General features: G+C 41.8%; 1 protein-coding gene across 2 annotated transcripts in view; it reads right to left on the bottom strand.

Annotated features, from left to right (window-relative positions):
- LOC111666832 (zinc finger SWIM domain-containing protein 6-like) overlaps window positions 1-18,453 on the bottom strand; it is a 44,903-nt gene that overhangs the window by 7,246 nt on the left and 19,204 nt on the right. For both annotated transcript variants that reach the window (XR_015438212.1, XM_023422338.1), the window contains exons 2-12: window positions 13,212-13,568; window positions 11,119-11,267; window positions 10,853-11,003; window positions 8,956-9,135; window positions 7,843-8,019; window positions 7,587-7,733; window positions 6,343-6,489; window positions 4,341-4,601; window positions 2,468-2,603; window positions 731-888; window positions 1-110 (exon numbers count right to left, since the gene is read on the bottom strand). The exon at window positions 1-110 is cut by the window's left edge and continues 54 nt beyond it. Coding sequence is in view for 1 of the 2 variants with exons in the window: in XM_023422338.1 (XP_023278106.1) it covers window positions 1-110; window positions 731-888; window positions 2,468-2,603; window positions 4,341-4,601; window positions 6,343-6,489; window positions 7,587-7,733; window positions 7,843-8,019; window positions 8,956-9,135; window positions 10,853-11,003; window positions 11,119-11,267; window positions 13,212-13,568 (1,973 nt within the window). In the remaining variant the exon portion in view is untranslated. The remainder of the gene's footprint in view (window positions 111-730; window positions 889-2,467; window positions 2,604-4,340; window positions 4,602-6,342; window positions 6,490-7,586; window positions 7,734-7,842; window positions 8,020-8,955; window positions 9,136-10,852; window positions 11,004-11,118; window positions 11,268-13,211; window positions 13,569-18,453) is intronic.

Below are 18,453 nucleotides of genomic sequence, written 5' to 3'. Positions count from 1 at the left end.
CATGAGAGTGGCGATTTTGAAGGCATCCTGGGCCAGTTTGAAGATGTGGGATGAGGAGTGGATGTTCTTCTGGATGGACTCTAACACTGTTTGTAGCTTATGAGCATCGCCTGAGAACACAACAAACACATACAGACGTTATATAGATATTCTTACTTGCCTGTAACATTACTGATGGATTAGTGCATCGCTGACATCTTGTCAAACAAATTAGTGCTTATTTTCTCATATTATAAAACTGTTCTTATTTCAAAAGGATCCTTGTCATGTTACAATGAGACATTTTCATTTTAAAAATGAATTTTTCTATATACCAAATTATAACAGAAACAAGTTGCAAATTCATAAACGATGCAGCTTCAAAAGCACATATGAAAATACCAAACAAATACAACAACGGCAACGTGCTGCAAATAAAAAACACACAAACCCCAAAAACCAATGCGACAGAAAAAAGCGTTGCATATTCAGACAACACAACGGAAGTGCTCCAGGCCTCTAGGGGGAGCGCTAAGTGGAACACCTTGACCATAAACTTGAGCTTTGACACGGTGCAACACCACAGCGCTACGACAATTTTGCGATTTGGATATCACACCCCACTTTGAGAGCCACTGGTCTAATGCAACAGTACTGCATGAAATCCTTCCATTTCTCTGTCGTTGCCACCATTAAAACTGTTCTTCCTGTGTGTGTGTGTGTGTGTGTGTGTGTGTGTGTGTGTTGGTACCTTTAGCAGCAGTGAGCATGGTGGAGGCCAGTTCACACTGTTGGGTCTCTATGTGGCTGAGAGTGAACCAGCGAGGGTAGCGGTTGGGCACCACTGACACTATATGGTGAGGCCGGGACAAGTCACCGGAGGGGGCCGTGGACTCCAGGACCGGCAACCTGAGCACAGAGGGGAAAAAAAAAAACTTTATTAGACACAGAAAGAAAAGACATAAACACACAGGAACTGATCCGTCTACTCAGAGGAAGATTTCATGGAGGTGAAGAAGTTATTAGAGAGCAACGCTCCAGTTATAGAATCGATCAATAGTTTTCCTTTGCATGTCTGCCCACATAAACTCAGGTGGAGCTTCGCCTCAGGCCACAATAAAGACGGGTTTAAAAATAACAGCTCAGCTCGTTTTTTTTTTCTCCTCAAAACACACTCCTGATGCATCCAGTTATAACTGCTGTGATAGAGAGTTTCATATTCCTCCTTTGTAATTCAAGTCTGGAATTAAAAAAAAATGTAAAGATTTACATATAAAAAAATCAAAGGCGAGAGGAAATAGATTTTCCTGTGGCGGTCAGAGAGGAAAGCAACAGCATGTATTTATTATTCACACATTTTATAAAACTCGTTTTCAGCACTGTTGAATTATTTAGTGAATATTCCAGCAAAAGGAGGTTTTGTCATTAAACAGTGGCCCAGATAGCTCCCAAACTCTCTCCTGCTCCATGTCAGGAGAGCACAGAGAGCAGGAGGTGGATGACAACTCTCTGGCATCTTTAAATTTCTCTAATCAATCATTTTCAAACGTCAGTACAGCTGATCTCATCACGCTGTGACTGGTCAGCTTAAGAGGAATTTGGAACATATGGATCAGTATCTGCTAAAACAATCTATCAATACTCAATCGTTTCTTTACTGAGCTCTGCAGTGTTCTGTGGTGTTGCTGCTCTCCTGTACAACACTCAGGCCACACGGTGCAGCATTTCACTGCATATCAGAGTGTGTGGGAGTATGTGTGTGTGTGTGTGTGTGTGTGTGTGTGTGTGTGTGTGTGTGAGAGAGAGATTATTTGTCCACACTAGGGACTGACTAAGTTCAGACAGAGGTTGCATGTGTTCGCAAAGCTACAACGCTAATTATCATTAGCAAAGAGCAGCATGCAAAGCATTCTGGTAGCAGCTGCTTCTTCTGAGAGTAACTTGATAACAGGCCAAAATAAAACTTGTCTGTTAGCAGGTTTGTGTTGCTCTCTGTGGAAGACGCTGCACTCTGTAACACCACTGAACGATCCAGTGTTTTTGTAGTTCCAACAACTACAACAGAGTGAGACATCTTCTCTCTAGTGAATGACTTGACATAATAATCAGCAGTTGAACTCGCATATCAATAATTGAAGACTATAAACTTAATAATTCTTGGATTTTTGAACCCGGAGCTCCAGTATTTGGATCGAGTAGCTCCTGCTGCAGCTGTTATTTCAACGTCAACTGTCAACACCAATCAGATTCATATTAAAGTAAATGTAAGCATCGGATCAGGTTTGGATTTTGGCAGATCCCCAATATTAAAGGACATCTCAAGTGTTTCTCTTGCTCACTGTGGACAGATATCTCTGATCGTTGACACTAATCGTTTTCTCACATAAAACAGTGTTGTAAGAATTAGCAGGTGAAGCGTCGACATACTCTTGGGTCTTCTTAGACAGACAAGTGAGGTGGGTGAGTTTTTTTTTTTTTTTTTTCTTACCTCATGGCCCTCAGTGCAATTTTGTACGCCAGTTCGGCGTCGTGAGGTAGCAGCGAGGTGAAGAGATACTTGGCAAAAGTGTGCATGGGGACGCTTTCTCTGTAGAGTAATTCTCCCAGACCACTGTAAGGACCAGCTGCAGGAAACAGGGACACAACACAGAGATCAGTTCGGTCTGTGCACAGAGATGTGCAGCATGACGGTTCACATATGACTGGACTGTGGCCTTGTGGACCAGATATTTCCCTGCCTGAGACGTCAGCAAGTTTTGATACCGCTGATCAAACGCGCAGAGCACAGAGAGTATGACTCAGCTGTGTATCAGTATGACGATGACTTTTGTTAGTCAAACACCAAAAGACTTTTGTCTAAGCCGGAAATAATATGAATTGGCATGTAGTGCAAAAGGGAAATTACAAGAATCACAGAACAGTTTGAAGTTTGACGGGTTCTGAGAAAATGCATTGAGATGGACCCACCCTTTATTTCTCTGTACAGTTTGTTTGTCTTTGTACTTTAGTCTGAGCCAAACATGAAAAAGAATGAATGGCTTAAATTTCTTATATTATTTTCATAATTTTCAGTAAGTCAGTTAAATGAAAGCAGAGTTATTTGTCTGTAAAGATACAAACTTTTTAAAGTTCATTCTACATTCTTTTTCTTTGACATGAAGAGTTCGTCTCTCTCGAGACTTTCTGACTTCTCTACCCTTTCTGCAGCTCTCATACGGGATTAGTTTTGTCTGTCGGATAACAAACCAGCCAATAATAATTGTAATCCATAATTAATATCAGCCCAAAGTGAAAATGTGAAATGCAAAACAAACATCTTGTGCATCTAAAATGCCAGGTTTAATGTAACTGTGTTGCCTTTATTTGGTTTGACTCAGTGTTTCAGATCTTGGTTTTTACTGTAAATTGTCAAATAATCCAACACTTCTGTTGTGCACTTGTAAACTCTGCCGCAAACAATGTAAGTCTTTTACAGCGGGTCACAAATATATATATAGACATGTAAAATGGTGCATTCGTTCAAACCATTTGCTTTAATGACACAGAGTTAGCAGATGCCACATGCCTTGAACCATGATGAGCCACATCTTACACACACACACACCCACCCACACCAGACACACGCATTCATCCGCACTACATCAGCACACAGACTGACACTGCAAACAACACAATCAGACAATTGAGAGCACAGAGCACAGAAGTACAAACAGTCAGAGTGTAAACACAGAACACACAAGTACACGGAGTTAAAACAACAGCACACACAAAGAGCTGGTTTGCGGTTATGGGTGTGAAAATGTGTCACTACTGGATTCGCTGAGGGGTTTAACATTTTTTCACTTTCTTAATGAGAGTTATATCAGAAGATCGATACCTTCATGCCCGTACAGTAAATATGAAGCGGGAGCCAGAAGCCGGTTAGCTTAGCTTAGCATAAAGGCTGGATACAGGGGGAAACAACTAGCCTGGTTCCACCTACCAACATCTCCAAGCTTTATTAATTAACACGTTATATTTTGTAAGTGTAATCTGTGGCAGTTTCTGAGCAAAAATACCAAACATTTGCTGATTTCATCCTTTCAAAATGTGAGCGTTTAAAGTTTCCTCGTTGTCGTACACAATGGTAATGTGAATATATTTGGGTTCTGGACAGTTGGTCGGACAAAACAAGACATTTGAAGACAATTTACTATTTTATTGAGAAAATAACTGACAGATTAATTGATAATGGGTTCAAGGGGACACCTTAAATTTGTTATTTTGTCTCAACAACACAAAACCCAAAAATATTCTATTTACTATCATATACAAGACAAAAGAAAAGCAGCAAATCTTCACCATGTTTGAGTCTCACTCACCCTCTAGCAGGAAAACCGCTTGCTTCCGGAAGATCTTCACCAACGAGTCGTTCAGATCGACTTCTTGGAGCTTGGCCAACAGCTGCTCTTCGTTGCGACACACTTTCTCCTGTGCGTAAAGGCCGTCGGGCATCACCCTCTGCTGCCCCAGGCCGATCAGAGCCGTCTCCACGGCCAGCGACACGAACGACTCTCCTTCCTCCAGGAAACGCTGCGCGGGGGAAACAGGATGCTCCGTCTTCCTACCTGAAGCTAGCGAGCCTGGGGGGGTGAAGCAGAGAGGGGGAGGGAGACAGGATGAGAGGTGGACATGGGATTTTTTGGATCTGGTTACCAGGATTCCTTGAGTTTTGTGGCCAACGACTTTAGTCTTTAGTCTCCTTCTCTGACTCTGCAGAGAAGGAGTATCAGTAAAGAAGAAAAAAAAAAAGTTTGATAACAATTTTATTGAATGTGAATTCTTCTGAAAAGTTTGTTAGTGAAGATGTGTCCAAACAAACGACTTAAAAAGGATTCGATAAAGAATTAAAAAAGATTCAGCTTTGATGAAGCTGATTCAGAATTGGATTGAGATTTGATAAAATGCCATTGAACCCCAGCTGCAGCGTGAGTGACGACCCGGGGAGGAGAATGCTCCCTTTGGGCTGTTGACTGAGCCGAGTATTGATAGATCTATTGATCTATTTGTTCATTTTGGCGTTCCTTTTTCAGAGTGTGTGTTCTCCTGAGGACTGTAATCATGTGTTTTAATGGCTTAATGATGTCTTTGCAGACCTCACAGTTCATCCCAGGAGGGTTGACAGTCCCTAATGAACACACACACACACACACACACACACACACACACGCACGCACACAGATATAAATAGCAGAGTTTTAAGTGAAAACTTTGAAGACTTCGTCCATCCAGCGGCTTCAACATGTCACTTCACCTACTTTCCAGGAGAAACAAACAGTGAGTGAGAGCTGACGCGTCCTCTCAGGCTGGAGTGTGTTGAAATTCGTCTTGCTGAGCTCCCTACATAATTAATACATTTTAATTGGAGTGTTTTTCCTGCCGCATTTCTTATTCATGAGCTGTTATTGGAGGATGACTGCAGGCCAATCAGCGCACTCGTGTCATCACTGCTGATTGCGGGCCTGCAGCTCCAACAGGAAGACGCAATCACTGCAGTGTAAATGTGTGAGGCAGGAGAACGTGTTTGTGTTCTGTATCTGCAGCACTGAGCTGTTACTTGGTGCATTCACTACAGTTCTGTGCTTTAGTTTAATTTTGAGGTATTTTACTCGAGTATTTCTGTTTGCTGCTACTTTATGCTTCGACTTTTCACTGCACTACATTAACCTGACGGCTTTAATTACTTGTCAAATTAAGATTTTATACAATGAAATGCATCATTAATGACTAAACTAGTGGTTCTTAACCTTCTTGGCTTGGGACTCCTTAAAAAAAAAACTAACTCCCTCTCACATTTTAGATGTCTGAGTTCAACATCTTCTTTCCTTTCCAATTAATCACCTCATGACCCCTCATCTTTGTCTGGTGACCATCTGAAAGGGCCCGCCCCCGAGGTTGGGAACCACTGGACAAAACTATTAACTGTATATAAAGCAGCAGCTACAACATATATAATTATTGTACATCAGTCAAATCCCTTTTTTCTGCATTGCGAGTACTTTCCCTTTGATACTTTAAAGTACATTTTGCAGATAAACGCCAACAACCTTTATGTCCTCAGCTCCCTTTGACTGAACCTTAATTACTCATTAACCATCTTGTCCTCCTTCTTTGTATTTATGTTTCTAACATTTTAAGTTCCTTTAAAAAGGCTTTTATTCTTTTATTTTGTATTTTTAATGTTTTTATGCTGTTTTTCTTTCTTTTTTAAAATATTTTACTACATTGTGTGAAGATCTTTGAATTGTTTTTCTGTATGAAATGTACCACATAAATAAACTCGCCCTGCCTAAATAAAGGATCTGAGTGTGTATCAATGCGTACCTGAGAAGTCGAGCAGGACCGTGGCCCCGTCCTCGCTGGCCTGGCCCGTCTCCATCAGGGTGCTGAACAGTGTGCCGATGGGGTCCAGAGGGTGGCCCACCCAACCCTCCAGGTTGGTAACTGATGTTATGCCTTTATGGAGCAGCTCTGCAGTAACACATGCACACACTGACTGTTAATGAGCTGTTTACACTCTGGTGGTGTTACAACAGTGTTACACTGAAACGCTGAGTGTAGGGAGACAACGCGGAAAATGAAAATAAGTGCATACTTGTATTTAAAGCTCCTAAAAGCTCATACATGTGTTTTTAAAGTATTTTTATGTCTTACAACATGTCTGGATGAGATCTTTAAAAGGTGGAGCTACTGATACAGATGATAATACAGAAATGGTGAATGAAGGTTATGAACCAGAAAACATTTGTAGTTTTGTAAAAACAAGCCTGGGCTAGCTGGTTAGCATGCTAACTTCAGTAGATGAAAAGGAACGATAGAAATAGAAGCAAAACAAGGGGGTTGCTAGCTGGAGACAACTCTTGGCAAGTAAAGGATCTAGACTGGTCAGTAATCAGCTGTTGATTTCTAACGTCGGCTACGTAGTGACACACACCGCACCCTAAAACTTCCATACATTCAAGAGGTACTTTCATTAAAGAATACAATCATTTTTTAAACTTTTTTTACTGCTTTTTAGTGTCTAGGACGGTTTGATTGCGTCATGATTGACAACGCTCCAGCTGAACTCATATTAAATATGAAATCATGAATGTATGAAAGTTTATAGGCTAATATTAAATGTTCTGACACATGTGATCGCTGTTATTTCTATGCAGTTTACAGATGAGCTGTGACATGAAACACAATGAGTAAAGAAGCCTTGTATACACAAAGACACACGGGATGCCATGCTTTATATTCTCAATAATCATTAAAATGTTTTAGGAGCCCAAATACATACATACCTTAAAAAAGATTTAATAGCAACTTAATGGCATCATTTCAGTCAAATCAAATTAATTATAGTCATATAGTCCAAGATCATAAACCACAAATTTGCCTCAAGGGGCTTTACAATCTGTACAACAGTCAGTCAGATACGGAAATACTCACTCAAAAACCCTTTAATGGGGAAAGAATGAGAGAAGAAGCAGAGGAGAGCAACGGGGGAGGGATCTCTCTGCTATTAAAATGCTTAAATGTTAAAATAAAAAAATAAAAAAAAGCTTGATGGAGGATAAACTGACCTTTTTTATGAGTGCGGAAGAACTCCAGCTGTTTCTGCTGTTGCCTCCTCAGTGTGTTGACTATGGCGATGGCCAGCCTGAGCGCCTCCTTGGGGTAACCGTGTGATCTCAGGGCGTCCACTCGGGCGCAGGCCGTGGGGACGTGCTCTGCGAGATGGAAGAAGCGGAGACATTTTCATTTTCTGCCTGTTCGGTTTCATTTCATTAATTTGACTTGTCTCGCCTCCGAACCACGTGCGGCCGCCTGCTCTCTCACCGTGCCACAGGGGCCACCCTCGGGCGTCGAAGAGGGAGCTGTCCAGGTTGTCATGGTAACAGTAGTTGGCATAGTGGTCCACGGTGATTATGTGCTGCAGGTGAGGGTCCTGCCAGTGCAGGTCGCAGGCCTCGATCGCTCGCGTGAACACGGTCCGGTGAGGCCGAGTCAGTGAGTCTGAGAGACAAGAGGTCAGGTGTTTTTAAAACCCACATGCTAGCACAGAGGTTTTTCTGTGTGTGTGTGTGTGTGTGTGTGTGTGTGTGAGAGAGTGTGTGTGTGTGTGTGTGGCTGCTGATTTGCCTGGTTTATCGGCTGCTGGAGCTGCAGTTGCTGTGACAAACAGCTCATGGAGGCAATTAAGCGACTTGAAAAACCCTTAGCGCTCCATTTCTGCAATTAGCTTCAAAAACCATACTCCCTTCTCCGAGTCATAATTCTGTCAAATATGAACACACAGACATGATTCATATATTTTTTAATCCGGCGTGACATGCGCTTTCTGAGGACATCATTATCTTCATTCTCCACTGTGAATTAACATCCATAAACACGCTTCACAGAAATCACAGAAAAATCTAAACAAATATATACGTTAACAGTGCTAAAGCTGTAGCCGACAGCATAACTCACTGAATCCCTGGCAACATTATACTTCCTGTTTACATCCCTCAAAACACGGGGACTAGATCTGAAAATTATAAATAAAAAGCTAAGACTGAAAAAATAATATTAATAGATAAAATAAAGAAACGTAATAGAAACGTTTGTTTGCTCGTGTTTTTCTCGGCTTCAGTGGAAGCACGAAGGAATAGAGGCCAGAGAAATCTCCAGGACCTCAACTGTGTTATTAGGCTCATTCTATTAGCTGCACTAAATGGGTAATAAGGCTCGCAGGCACGAGATTGAAGGAGGGAGACTTGATTAAAAGAGAGGGGGGAGGGTGGAGAAAAGCGACTTAAGTGTTAATACAGCAGCAGAGGAGGAGGCTGGAGGAGGAGGGAGGAAGAGGAAGAGGAGGAGACACAGACAGAAACGTTCAGAACCTGAAGTGGGAAAGGATTTGGAAATAAAGCGATGCGATGTCTCTGCTTCAGCCAGGTGTCATCTCACCTGGGTTGCCGGGAGGGCCCTGGGGCAGTGCATTGGTCAGATTGGTCAGCTCGCTGCCATGGTTACCGTCCTCCAAGGGGCAGACGTCCACGCTGTTCCACCTGCGAAGCTGTCGAAGCCAGAAGCCTTTCTGTTCGGGTTTACAGTGTGGGTTCAACACGATGCACATCCACAGGGCCCCTGCACAGAAACACACACATTTACAGTTAAATACAAAACACACACACATACAAACACTGTACCCTCAAAACATAATTCCAGTTTTAGTGGCATTCATCAGTCTATACACGAGGTAAACAAAGATTCACAGGATCTTTATGTTTTACCAGTAATTCTAGAGTTAAAATGAACAGAGGGAAGTAAAGCTGCAAATAACTGAAAAAGTTTTAAATCGTTTGATAAATGAGGAATAAAACGTCTTTCTCTGACGCTGCTGAGCCTTTTTCACTGAATCTCAATCCGTCATCAAACACAACAACTTAGATGACTGGATGATTTCAGCTCTTAAGTCCAAATTCAAAGATTTTTAGTTCACAATTAAAAAACAGCACCAAACGTTCCCACGTAGAAACTGCAGGCAAAAAATAAAGAATAAAAAAAAAATCTACTTCTAATTGAAGTAATCACTTATCATACTAGCAGCTGATTAATTTTCTGACGACTGACTAATTGATTAATCGACTTCCTGCATTTCTGGCTAAAAACATGAAGACACTGGACACAGATTGGAGGACAAAGGCACGATGAGTATGTTGACGGATAAATAAAGGAACGACAGGTGACAAAATGAAACGGGAGAAGAAAAGAAGAAGAGGTGAAGTGAGCGGGAAAAAAGGGGGGAGGACACGGAGGAGAGGTGAGGAGGAAGTGAATGGAGCAGGGAGGGAGGCTGAGGGTGGGGGGAGGGGACAGGAGGAGAGTCTCTTTGTTAAGGCTGCAGCAGGGACAACAACGAGCGGAGAGACGTGAGTGACGAAACGCAGAGCAACAACCTCCAGCAGCGGAGGGATGAAACCAAAAAAAACAGAGGAGGGAAGGGGCAGAATTTTAACCTGCAGGCTAATTCATGATTTATTAACTAGAAGGTTTGTGATTAAACATTTAATACAACAGTTTTTATTATGGATTCAAATGTTCATGAGCAGCCAGCAGCAGATGACTGTGCAGCAGCAGAGACCCTGTTTCTGTGACCACTTACTCCAGTGCTGTATTTAAGTACAACTGTGAGGTAATTGGACAGAGATTTGCTGTTTTATTCTTGGTGTGGACTTCCTGTCACAAGTTTAAGATAGTTACTTCACCTCACATGGTTTGAATTAAATCATTGCTTGAGGCCTGTTGCGGAAACTGCGTGAATATCATCGATAATAAAACACACAAAACAATGTAGTAGATGAGTGTGAAAATATATATTGTACAAAACAGAGGAATATTCGCTTACACATGCAGAGTGTCAGCGGAGATTCCCCTGAACAATCAGGAAACTCCCTTTTTACACCGTAAAGGGAACAAAGAAATCCCTGTTTGTGTCAGTTATCTGATGATAACCCTTGACAGATTTATAGCCAATATCAGGAAGCACTCACATTCATCAGCCTCACATATATCAGCGCTATGGAGTAAACCACATGGTGGAGCGAACACACTAACACATACATCAGAAATACTTGGACATACATGATATGCAATAACTTGTTATTGACATCCATTGCATGCCAAATCTAAAAATACCGATGCAAATAAACAGACACTGAACACATCATTACTTCTTTAGAAAGCTTTAATAAAAAAATAACCCATATATCATATGTAAAGAACCGGTAACTGGGTTTAATGTTGTGGTGTATGATGGTGAATTTGTGTGTGTGTGTGTGTGTTTTGTTTGGTTTCACGGTACCTAGTTCATCCCACAGCTGCCTGTACTTGTCAGTCATGGTGGTTCCCTGTTGCCGCCACAGCACCAGTCTGGGGTCGCCCATGAACTGCTCTGTGATCAGCGTTAACATGCGAGCTCCGTTGGAGTCCCTCATCCTCAGCATCTCTCTCACCTGCAGAGACAGGAGGAGGAAGGTTGTGGGTTTAACGCTGCCGTGCAGCTGCCGCGGGGCAGTGTGTGATGTCAGCTGATGAACTTGCGCGGCTATCCGCCCTGAGGATCGTTACCTTGCTGAACAGTAAGTTGAGCTGCTTTCCCGAGCCATGGTACCCGCCCTGGGAGAGAAAGAGCTTCACCTGTTCCTGAACCTGTTCCTCGTCCAGATGCCAACAGTTCTCGTCGTCCACGCTGGCCCCCGCCGTCGGATCCGGAGCTCCTGCACCAAACAACGGAAATCAGTCAGCAGCTGATTTTCATACATTTAGTGGTGGAAGAAGAACTCAGTCCTCTAAAAATGTAGAGGAGTACAAGTATAAAGTAGCAGAAAACTAAATACTCAAGTGAAGTACAAGTACCTCAGAATTGTATTAAAGTATTTTACTTGTGTACTTGGTTACTTTCCACCAATGATTGTTTATCACACATTTAAATGGAATTAAGTGTCTTTTCAGTGACATGATTACGTCTGCATCAGCATTTCGTTCATCTTTTGCCCTAATGCATTAATGCAATAAGGTTAAACACTGATCAATACTATAAACACTGCAAATTCTGCATCAATAACCTTCCTGAGAATGCACCCCACAATTTTTAACACTTAACATGTGTCGCTGTGGAGCATTAAATCCATAAGACTCAAGCAAAACAGGTTCTACTATTTGCCACATTCTCAGCCTCAGACAGACGTTATATTTACACGTTATATGGTGCTACGACACATTTCCCAAAATAGTCCTATTTACCACGTACACATCTGTGAGGTATCTAAAAGTAATTAAGGGCACCACTCAAACACTACAAAATATGCCACAGTATATGAAACGTATGATAACATGCACCCGTCACATACTCAAAATGTGTCCTAGATTCTATCAAAGCAATAAAACTACCACAAAAACAACCACCATGTACTGTAGAAATGAAATAATTAGTCAATTGAAAGAAAATAACTTTTTGGCAAATGATTAATTGTTTCATATATAAGCAAAAACACAAAACAACCAGTGGTTCGTAGGGGAAATTATAATGTGCATATTTTTTTTTAATATATATTATATATATTATTTTTTAGACATTAAAATGATTTATCAATAAATAAAGATGAAAATTGTTTGTTGCAGCCTCAATGTATGACTTAATGTAGCTGAAATGCCAAAAAGAAATTCCACAAACCAGCTCAAAATATCAAAACTATATTAGGTAAAACCAGTGGGTAAAACAAGGAAAACCATAATATTAAACCATACTACTGAGTTCACCCATAAAGTACCAAAAGATGCACCTTATATATTCTTCATATTGTACTATAGTAAAGTCACACACGTCCATGGAGCCATTAAAAGAGGCTCCAATTACTGGTTTCAGATTACGCTGTAAACAGAGCTGCTTACATACGATGTTCATCACCCTCTTTTTGTTTCCAGTCTTTAGGATACAATATGCTGCACAGTGTGGTACTGAATGGTACTTGTGTAGCAGTCACTTGTGCATTTGTGTACTTTGTAGTACTTATGTATGTACTGTACTGAGAGTACTGTAGTATGTTTCTGTGAAAACCAAAACATCAACAGTTCAAAGACCTAACACAACACAAAGTCTCTTTACAAACTTTTCTGAACTTCATAAATTCCTGCAGCGCATTCAAGTCAAACTTGAACTGATTTAAGTTAATATATGTGTGTGTGTGTGTGTGTGTGTGTGTGTGTGTGTGTGTGTGTGTGTGTGTGTGTGTGTGCATGCATGCGTGTCTTGCTATCTTTTTGAGGACCAGCGTTTTAAAGCCAAATAGTGAGGACATTCTGCACTGTGCAGACATGATGGCCGGTCATCGCTTCTTTAAAGGACTGTTTGAAGGTTAAGCTTTGGTTTTAAGGTTGAAGGTCAGACTCAGGTTTATGTTAGAGTTGGGGACTAGGGAATGCACTGTCAGTGAGGGTCCTCACATGTGTACAAAGACAAACGTGTGTTTTCCTCCCATTCTCCTAAACAGCTTGTTGTTCCTGCGTCCTCTCCCAGGGCGGCAGCCTGCAGCTTCCACTGGTGCGAGACAGAGGAAATCTAACTCAGGTACCTGGTATTTGCTTGAGTGTGTTTTCCTTTCTGTGCTGTATATACACATTAAAGGGCGAGTTCAGCCTGTTCTACTTGACGCCGCACTCACCATGAACCTGGTTGATCTCCGAGTTCTGCGACAGTATTTCGTCCGCCAGCTTCTGCGCCGTCGGCAGCACTTCAGTGTGATGCACAGTGATCAGGTACTGAACGAACTTCTGCAGCTGATCTCTGTTCATTTGGAAAAGTGTCTCTGAGATGGGCAGGCGCAGTTTGACCTGTTCGGGCTTCCGCACCCGGTACAGCGAGAGCGCCACAACATGGGCGCAGTAGAAGATATCTTTGTTGCCGCAGCTGCACGTCACCGCTGTGATTTTGCAGCGGTCGAAGCTGACGCTCACGTTGCAGACCAGCTCGGGCTCTGAGGACGTGGCAGGTTCCCGGACTGTGCCGCTGAGGTGAAACCCTGCAGAGAAACAAAGGAAATAAGCAGTGTTAACATGCGGGATCCTTTAGCCTTAATAGCGCTACGTTACATGCGTTTTGTTCACACAATCTCAACAAATTATAGATGGTTAGAAAGCTCCTGATTCTATCTGTGCAAAGCATTTTAGGATCTTCATATCACTGCAACAGCGCAATTCAGTAAATAATTTTTTTTTTGGTGAACATGTTAGCAAACCATTGTTTATTTACACATCCTACAACATGACCATTTATTTGGCATCATGTTTGTGTCTGCCTGATGAATCAAAATCCAGTATTCCTTCTCTTTTAGTTCTGATTTTGGTCTCCACCAACTCATGAGGGAAATATCTGCCACTGTTTCTGAACATGAACATGAGGATGGCAACATCAGCTGAGGCCTTTAAGGGACTGTTAAAAACTTTCTTTTTCAGGGGCAGGCAAGGAAGCAGCGAGCGCAAAGATCAAAATATTCTCATTTCTTTTTCATTTCCCTTCCACAACACCTCCAGTGCTAACCTTACCCTGAACACCTCTTCCCACTCTCAGGACTGACGCGATCATTTCACCACAGGCAGAGACCTGTTATTGTACCGTGAACCTAAAACCTATAGGTCTGTATGTTTGTTTGGGGAGGGTAAAGAAAAGAGTCGGAGAAACTGATTTTAATGTGGACGTGACCTTAGACTCACATTTCTCAAAGCCTTTGTATTTGAGTTCGTACAGTTCATACCACACACAATACGACCAGGCATGTGTGCCCATGAAAAATATATAGATTTGAAAACGCTCGAAAAGTCCCACACTTAAGTAGAAGTACAGGTTTAATGTACTGAAAGTATCAAAAGTACGCAGTGCAGTAAAATGTTCCCTGTGAGTGTTATATACATTATTATTACTCATACTTTAATGATTATGCAGGATTTTACTGTTGCAGTTGGTAGAAGTGATGGTACTTTTTTACTATTTGTTTTTCTTGATGAATTGATTGATTGTTTGGTTTTTGTAAAAGTTCAGAAAATGGCAAGAAATGCCCAAAGTGTTTGTGTTGTCCAACCAATGGGCCACAATTATTGAGATTATTAAAAGGAAAAGCAGACAATCCTCACATTTGTGCAGCTGAAACAATGAAAGATTATTTAAATTTATTTATCTAAACTAATTTTTTGTCAGTTGACTTATCGATTAATCGAATAATCTCTTGTGTTTACTTTTGGATGCTATAATAAAGCATTGTATCTTATCATCTCTTCATGTGTTTCATATACAAAAATCTGAATCTTTAAAGTCACCAGGAATTTAAGTAATCAGATAAATCTAGAGGGGTAAAAAGTCAAATATTGCTCTCTGAAATGTAGTGAAGTAGAAATGTACAGTGGCTGACAACAGAAATACTCAAGTAAAGTAACAAGTAACACTGATTTGTATTAAAGTACTTGAATAAATGTACTTTCCACCACTGGAAAACACAGTTTTAATATTGTCTCAGTTCAGAGGAGATGTGTTGGCAAAAGATGAGTCTGCAGCAACTTCATTATGACCAAAATTAAAGGAATCTGACTATGTGATAGTATCTGTCTGAGTTAGTGGGTTAACAGCTATAACAGATGGCTTCAGAACAGAAGCGTGGTCAGAACATCGCTGATGCAATCACTCACAGTTTATCATCTGTGTATGTACATTTAACAGTTTAAATGTCTGTACTGCTTCAGTTTCACTGTAAGGAGCACAGAGTTCTTGAATTAATTCACAGGAAGTTGCTGCGACTAAAATACCCCACAGAACTAGAACAGTATTTCTGACAAAAGCATTGTCTAATAAGTCAAGATACTCAGCCATAACAGTTGTTTATTTAGTCGTAATGTTGTCACACAAGCTGAAAAACACACAGCGTGGCCGACCGTGAGGCTGATAAGTCAAATGCCAGCGAGTGACAGACGACGGACGGAATTATTAGACAGAAGTTTGAACCAAAGAGAAAGACAAATCCTGTCTGTGGAGGAGTTTCTATTAAATATGAGTCCACTAATCATGCAGCCAGTTTTAAAAACACCAAATAGGGGGACTTAAAGTAAAGTGACGGGGCGTCCTCCTGGCCGCCTGATGGTTAAGATGACCAGTGTTTCCTGTCTTTATCTAAACTGTTAACATAAATGCAAAAGAAAAAGTCATTAAAAAATAACTCTGCTTGTGTTGCACTGAATCTGTTACAGAGATTAAACTGTAAAAGATGGAGTCACATATTTTCATACTGCAGCTGTTACCATCACTATGCATGATAACAGCTGTATGGTTATAATGTGAAGTTGTTGATTTAACCGTGTGGTCATTTGCAGGATGTAGTCTGTGGTGCTGCTGAACTGTATTGCATCACACAGAGCGGTGGTTGAAAAGTGAGCAAAATAATTGAAACACTTGTCAGTATAATACATTATAACTGAACAGCACCACAAGCTGTTGATTAAAATTCAACAGCATAACTGTCTAAGGGATTTATGACAGGGCTGTTGTTTTAGACTGTGTTAGTTTTATCTAGGTGTTCCTAATAACCTGGGAACTGACTCTACATTTTATCATGTTACATAAGTCTGACTAACAGCTCAATATATGAAAAACACACATACATTTGCACAGAACACAAGCAGTGCTGTTCACCCTAGAACATTAACTGGCAGGTCTAATTTCCACTTTGCCCAAATGTTCTCACACATGTGACACACACCACACAGCTGACACATATCACCCCTGCTTGGTGAAAGAAAACAGAGTGGGTGTTTGTCTGCATATGTGGTGGGGCTGAGTGATATAGAAGTGAGCAAAAACAAAAAAGAGGCGGAAGGACTGGGAGACAATATCTGAGAGTGAAACCTGTGTAGAAATAGAGAAAACAGTGTTTCAGTTCTTACTGCTCCCTTTCCTGCTGAGCAGAGACACACACTGAATCACACTTCACACAGCACGACCATCGGTCCACATCCTGTCTTTTACAATACACAAACACACTACAGAAATACATGGTGCTCTCTGTTACGCAGCCCTGCCCCAGTCACGCCTGGCCCACAGCTGAACTACTGACGTAACAGAAAGAGAGAGGGTGAATCGAGGAGGAGGAGGAGGAGGAGGAGGAGGAGGAGGAGGCTGGAAAAATCGGTATGCCCTCAGCTGAGTGTGAGTGTGTGTGCACATGCAGCAGTGTATACTTGGCGGCAAGCCAAAGCCCTGAGCTCAGCATTCTGTAATGCACTTCCTCTCTGTGTGTGTCTGCGCTTCACAGCTTGCATAATACAGCCCTGTGCACTGCATAGCAACCAAACTTAACTCATTCACTCCCAGCGGAGCATCATTTCAGACAGGGGCGTCGCGCCAAGTTACCAGCACTGGCGGAAAGTAACTAAGTGCATTTAATTAGTTACTGTATTTTCTTTTCAAGCTACTTTATAAAAACAGAAGTGTTGCCAGCACAATGTACTCACTTACTAAAGTACCTAAAGTCGACACTCAAAGTGTGAGTCGACATTGTGAATCAATCGATAGATCTTAAATGTCAATATGACAACTTTTTATTGGCTCTCTTTCATGACGTATGCATCAGTGATGATTGAATCGTCAAGTGCTTAAAAAGTGTACATGAATTTCAACCAAATTATGTGAACTGTAAGTTTTCCATTTCCCCACTTGGATAAAGAAAGTGGCAGAGCGTCAGTGGGATAAGCCCATGCACATACATGCCTTTATGCACACCCCAAATGACAGGCACACAGAGAGGGCCAGTAAAAACATTTCTATTTTTTACTCATACTGTGGAGGGTTTGTTGTACCTGAGTGTTGCCCGTGCATAGTACGCCAGCTGTGGGAGTTGAGTTAACTTAACTTAATAATAGCTAGTCAAATCTACCTTTCTCTCTCTCCTCCTCTCGCCTTGACCAAGTGTCGCCATGTGTCTCCGCTTTATCCATTGTTTCAAATTAAAAGCCCTCTGCAGAGTTGTGTAATTGTATGGCACCAGTGGCAATAGTTTTGCAGTGGTGGGTAGCTGCCGCAAAATGTATACGAGGGAAACACTGAGGTACATAAGCTCTCCCAACAACCTGCAATCAGACACAAAAACATTTTAATAACTAACATTACTGCACCCAGCAGGCGGGAGAAAATATTTAAGACTCTGGTGAATTACATCTAACACCTCCCTACATTCAGTGCTTTTTCAGACTTTTCAAGGCCCGCAGATACTGATCACACACTCGCCTGGAAACCGAGGGTTTAACACTTCACTCCAATTAAGCCCGCGGTAGTCGACTTAACGCGTCTCTATAGGATTCAGCAAGGACGATGGCTCTGTGAGGAGGGGGAAAAACAACGGGTGTGTTTTTGTGGCTGAAAACAAGGCCAGGACGTTAGCCTGTGAAAGAGCAGTAGCTCAGCTCCCTACAGAGTTCAGCCTGAGGAAACCTTCGTGCCAGAGGCCGTGTGCAACATCACCCACTGAAACTGTGGCTACAGGGGGTCTTTCTCAGCTATGTGACCAAAGCCCCATTTAACAGAGCTAGCAGCACACAAAAGCCAGATAGACCCTCCCCACCCACCCCCCCACACTACATTACACACAAGCACACACACCAGCCATTCAGGCAGCTCAGCCTCCAAAGCTGGCCACTCAGGCGTAAGTGAGAGCCTCTCAGCCAAGGTGTGCTTTGTGTATGTGAGTGTTGTGTTGTGTTGTGTTGGTGTGTGTTGGTGTGTGTGTGTGTGTGTGTACTTTTGATGACAATGGGGAACCTAATCTCTCACCCGTGGAGATGCAGAGGCACCTCTGGGGCTGTAGGAAGGAGAAGTAAACAACCAATCAATAGCCACTGTGTGCTGATTACCATCTGTCCTTAATGACT

The sequence above is a fragment of the Seriola lalandi genome, unplaced genomic scaffold, assembly GCF_002814215.2.
Source record: "Seriola lalandi dorsalis isolate HSWRI2012SDOR001 ecotype SW California unplaced genomic scaffold, Sedor1 jcf7180002054680, whole genome shotgun sequence".
NCBI classification, from domain to species: Eukaryota; Metazoa; Chordata; class Actinopteri; order Carangiformes; family Carangidae; genus Seriola; species Seriola lalandi.
Note: the sequence above shows the minus strand (reverse complement) of the source record. Positions and strands in the feature narration are given on the sequence as shown.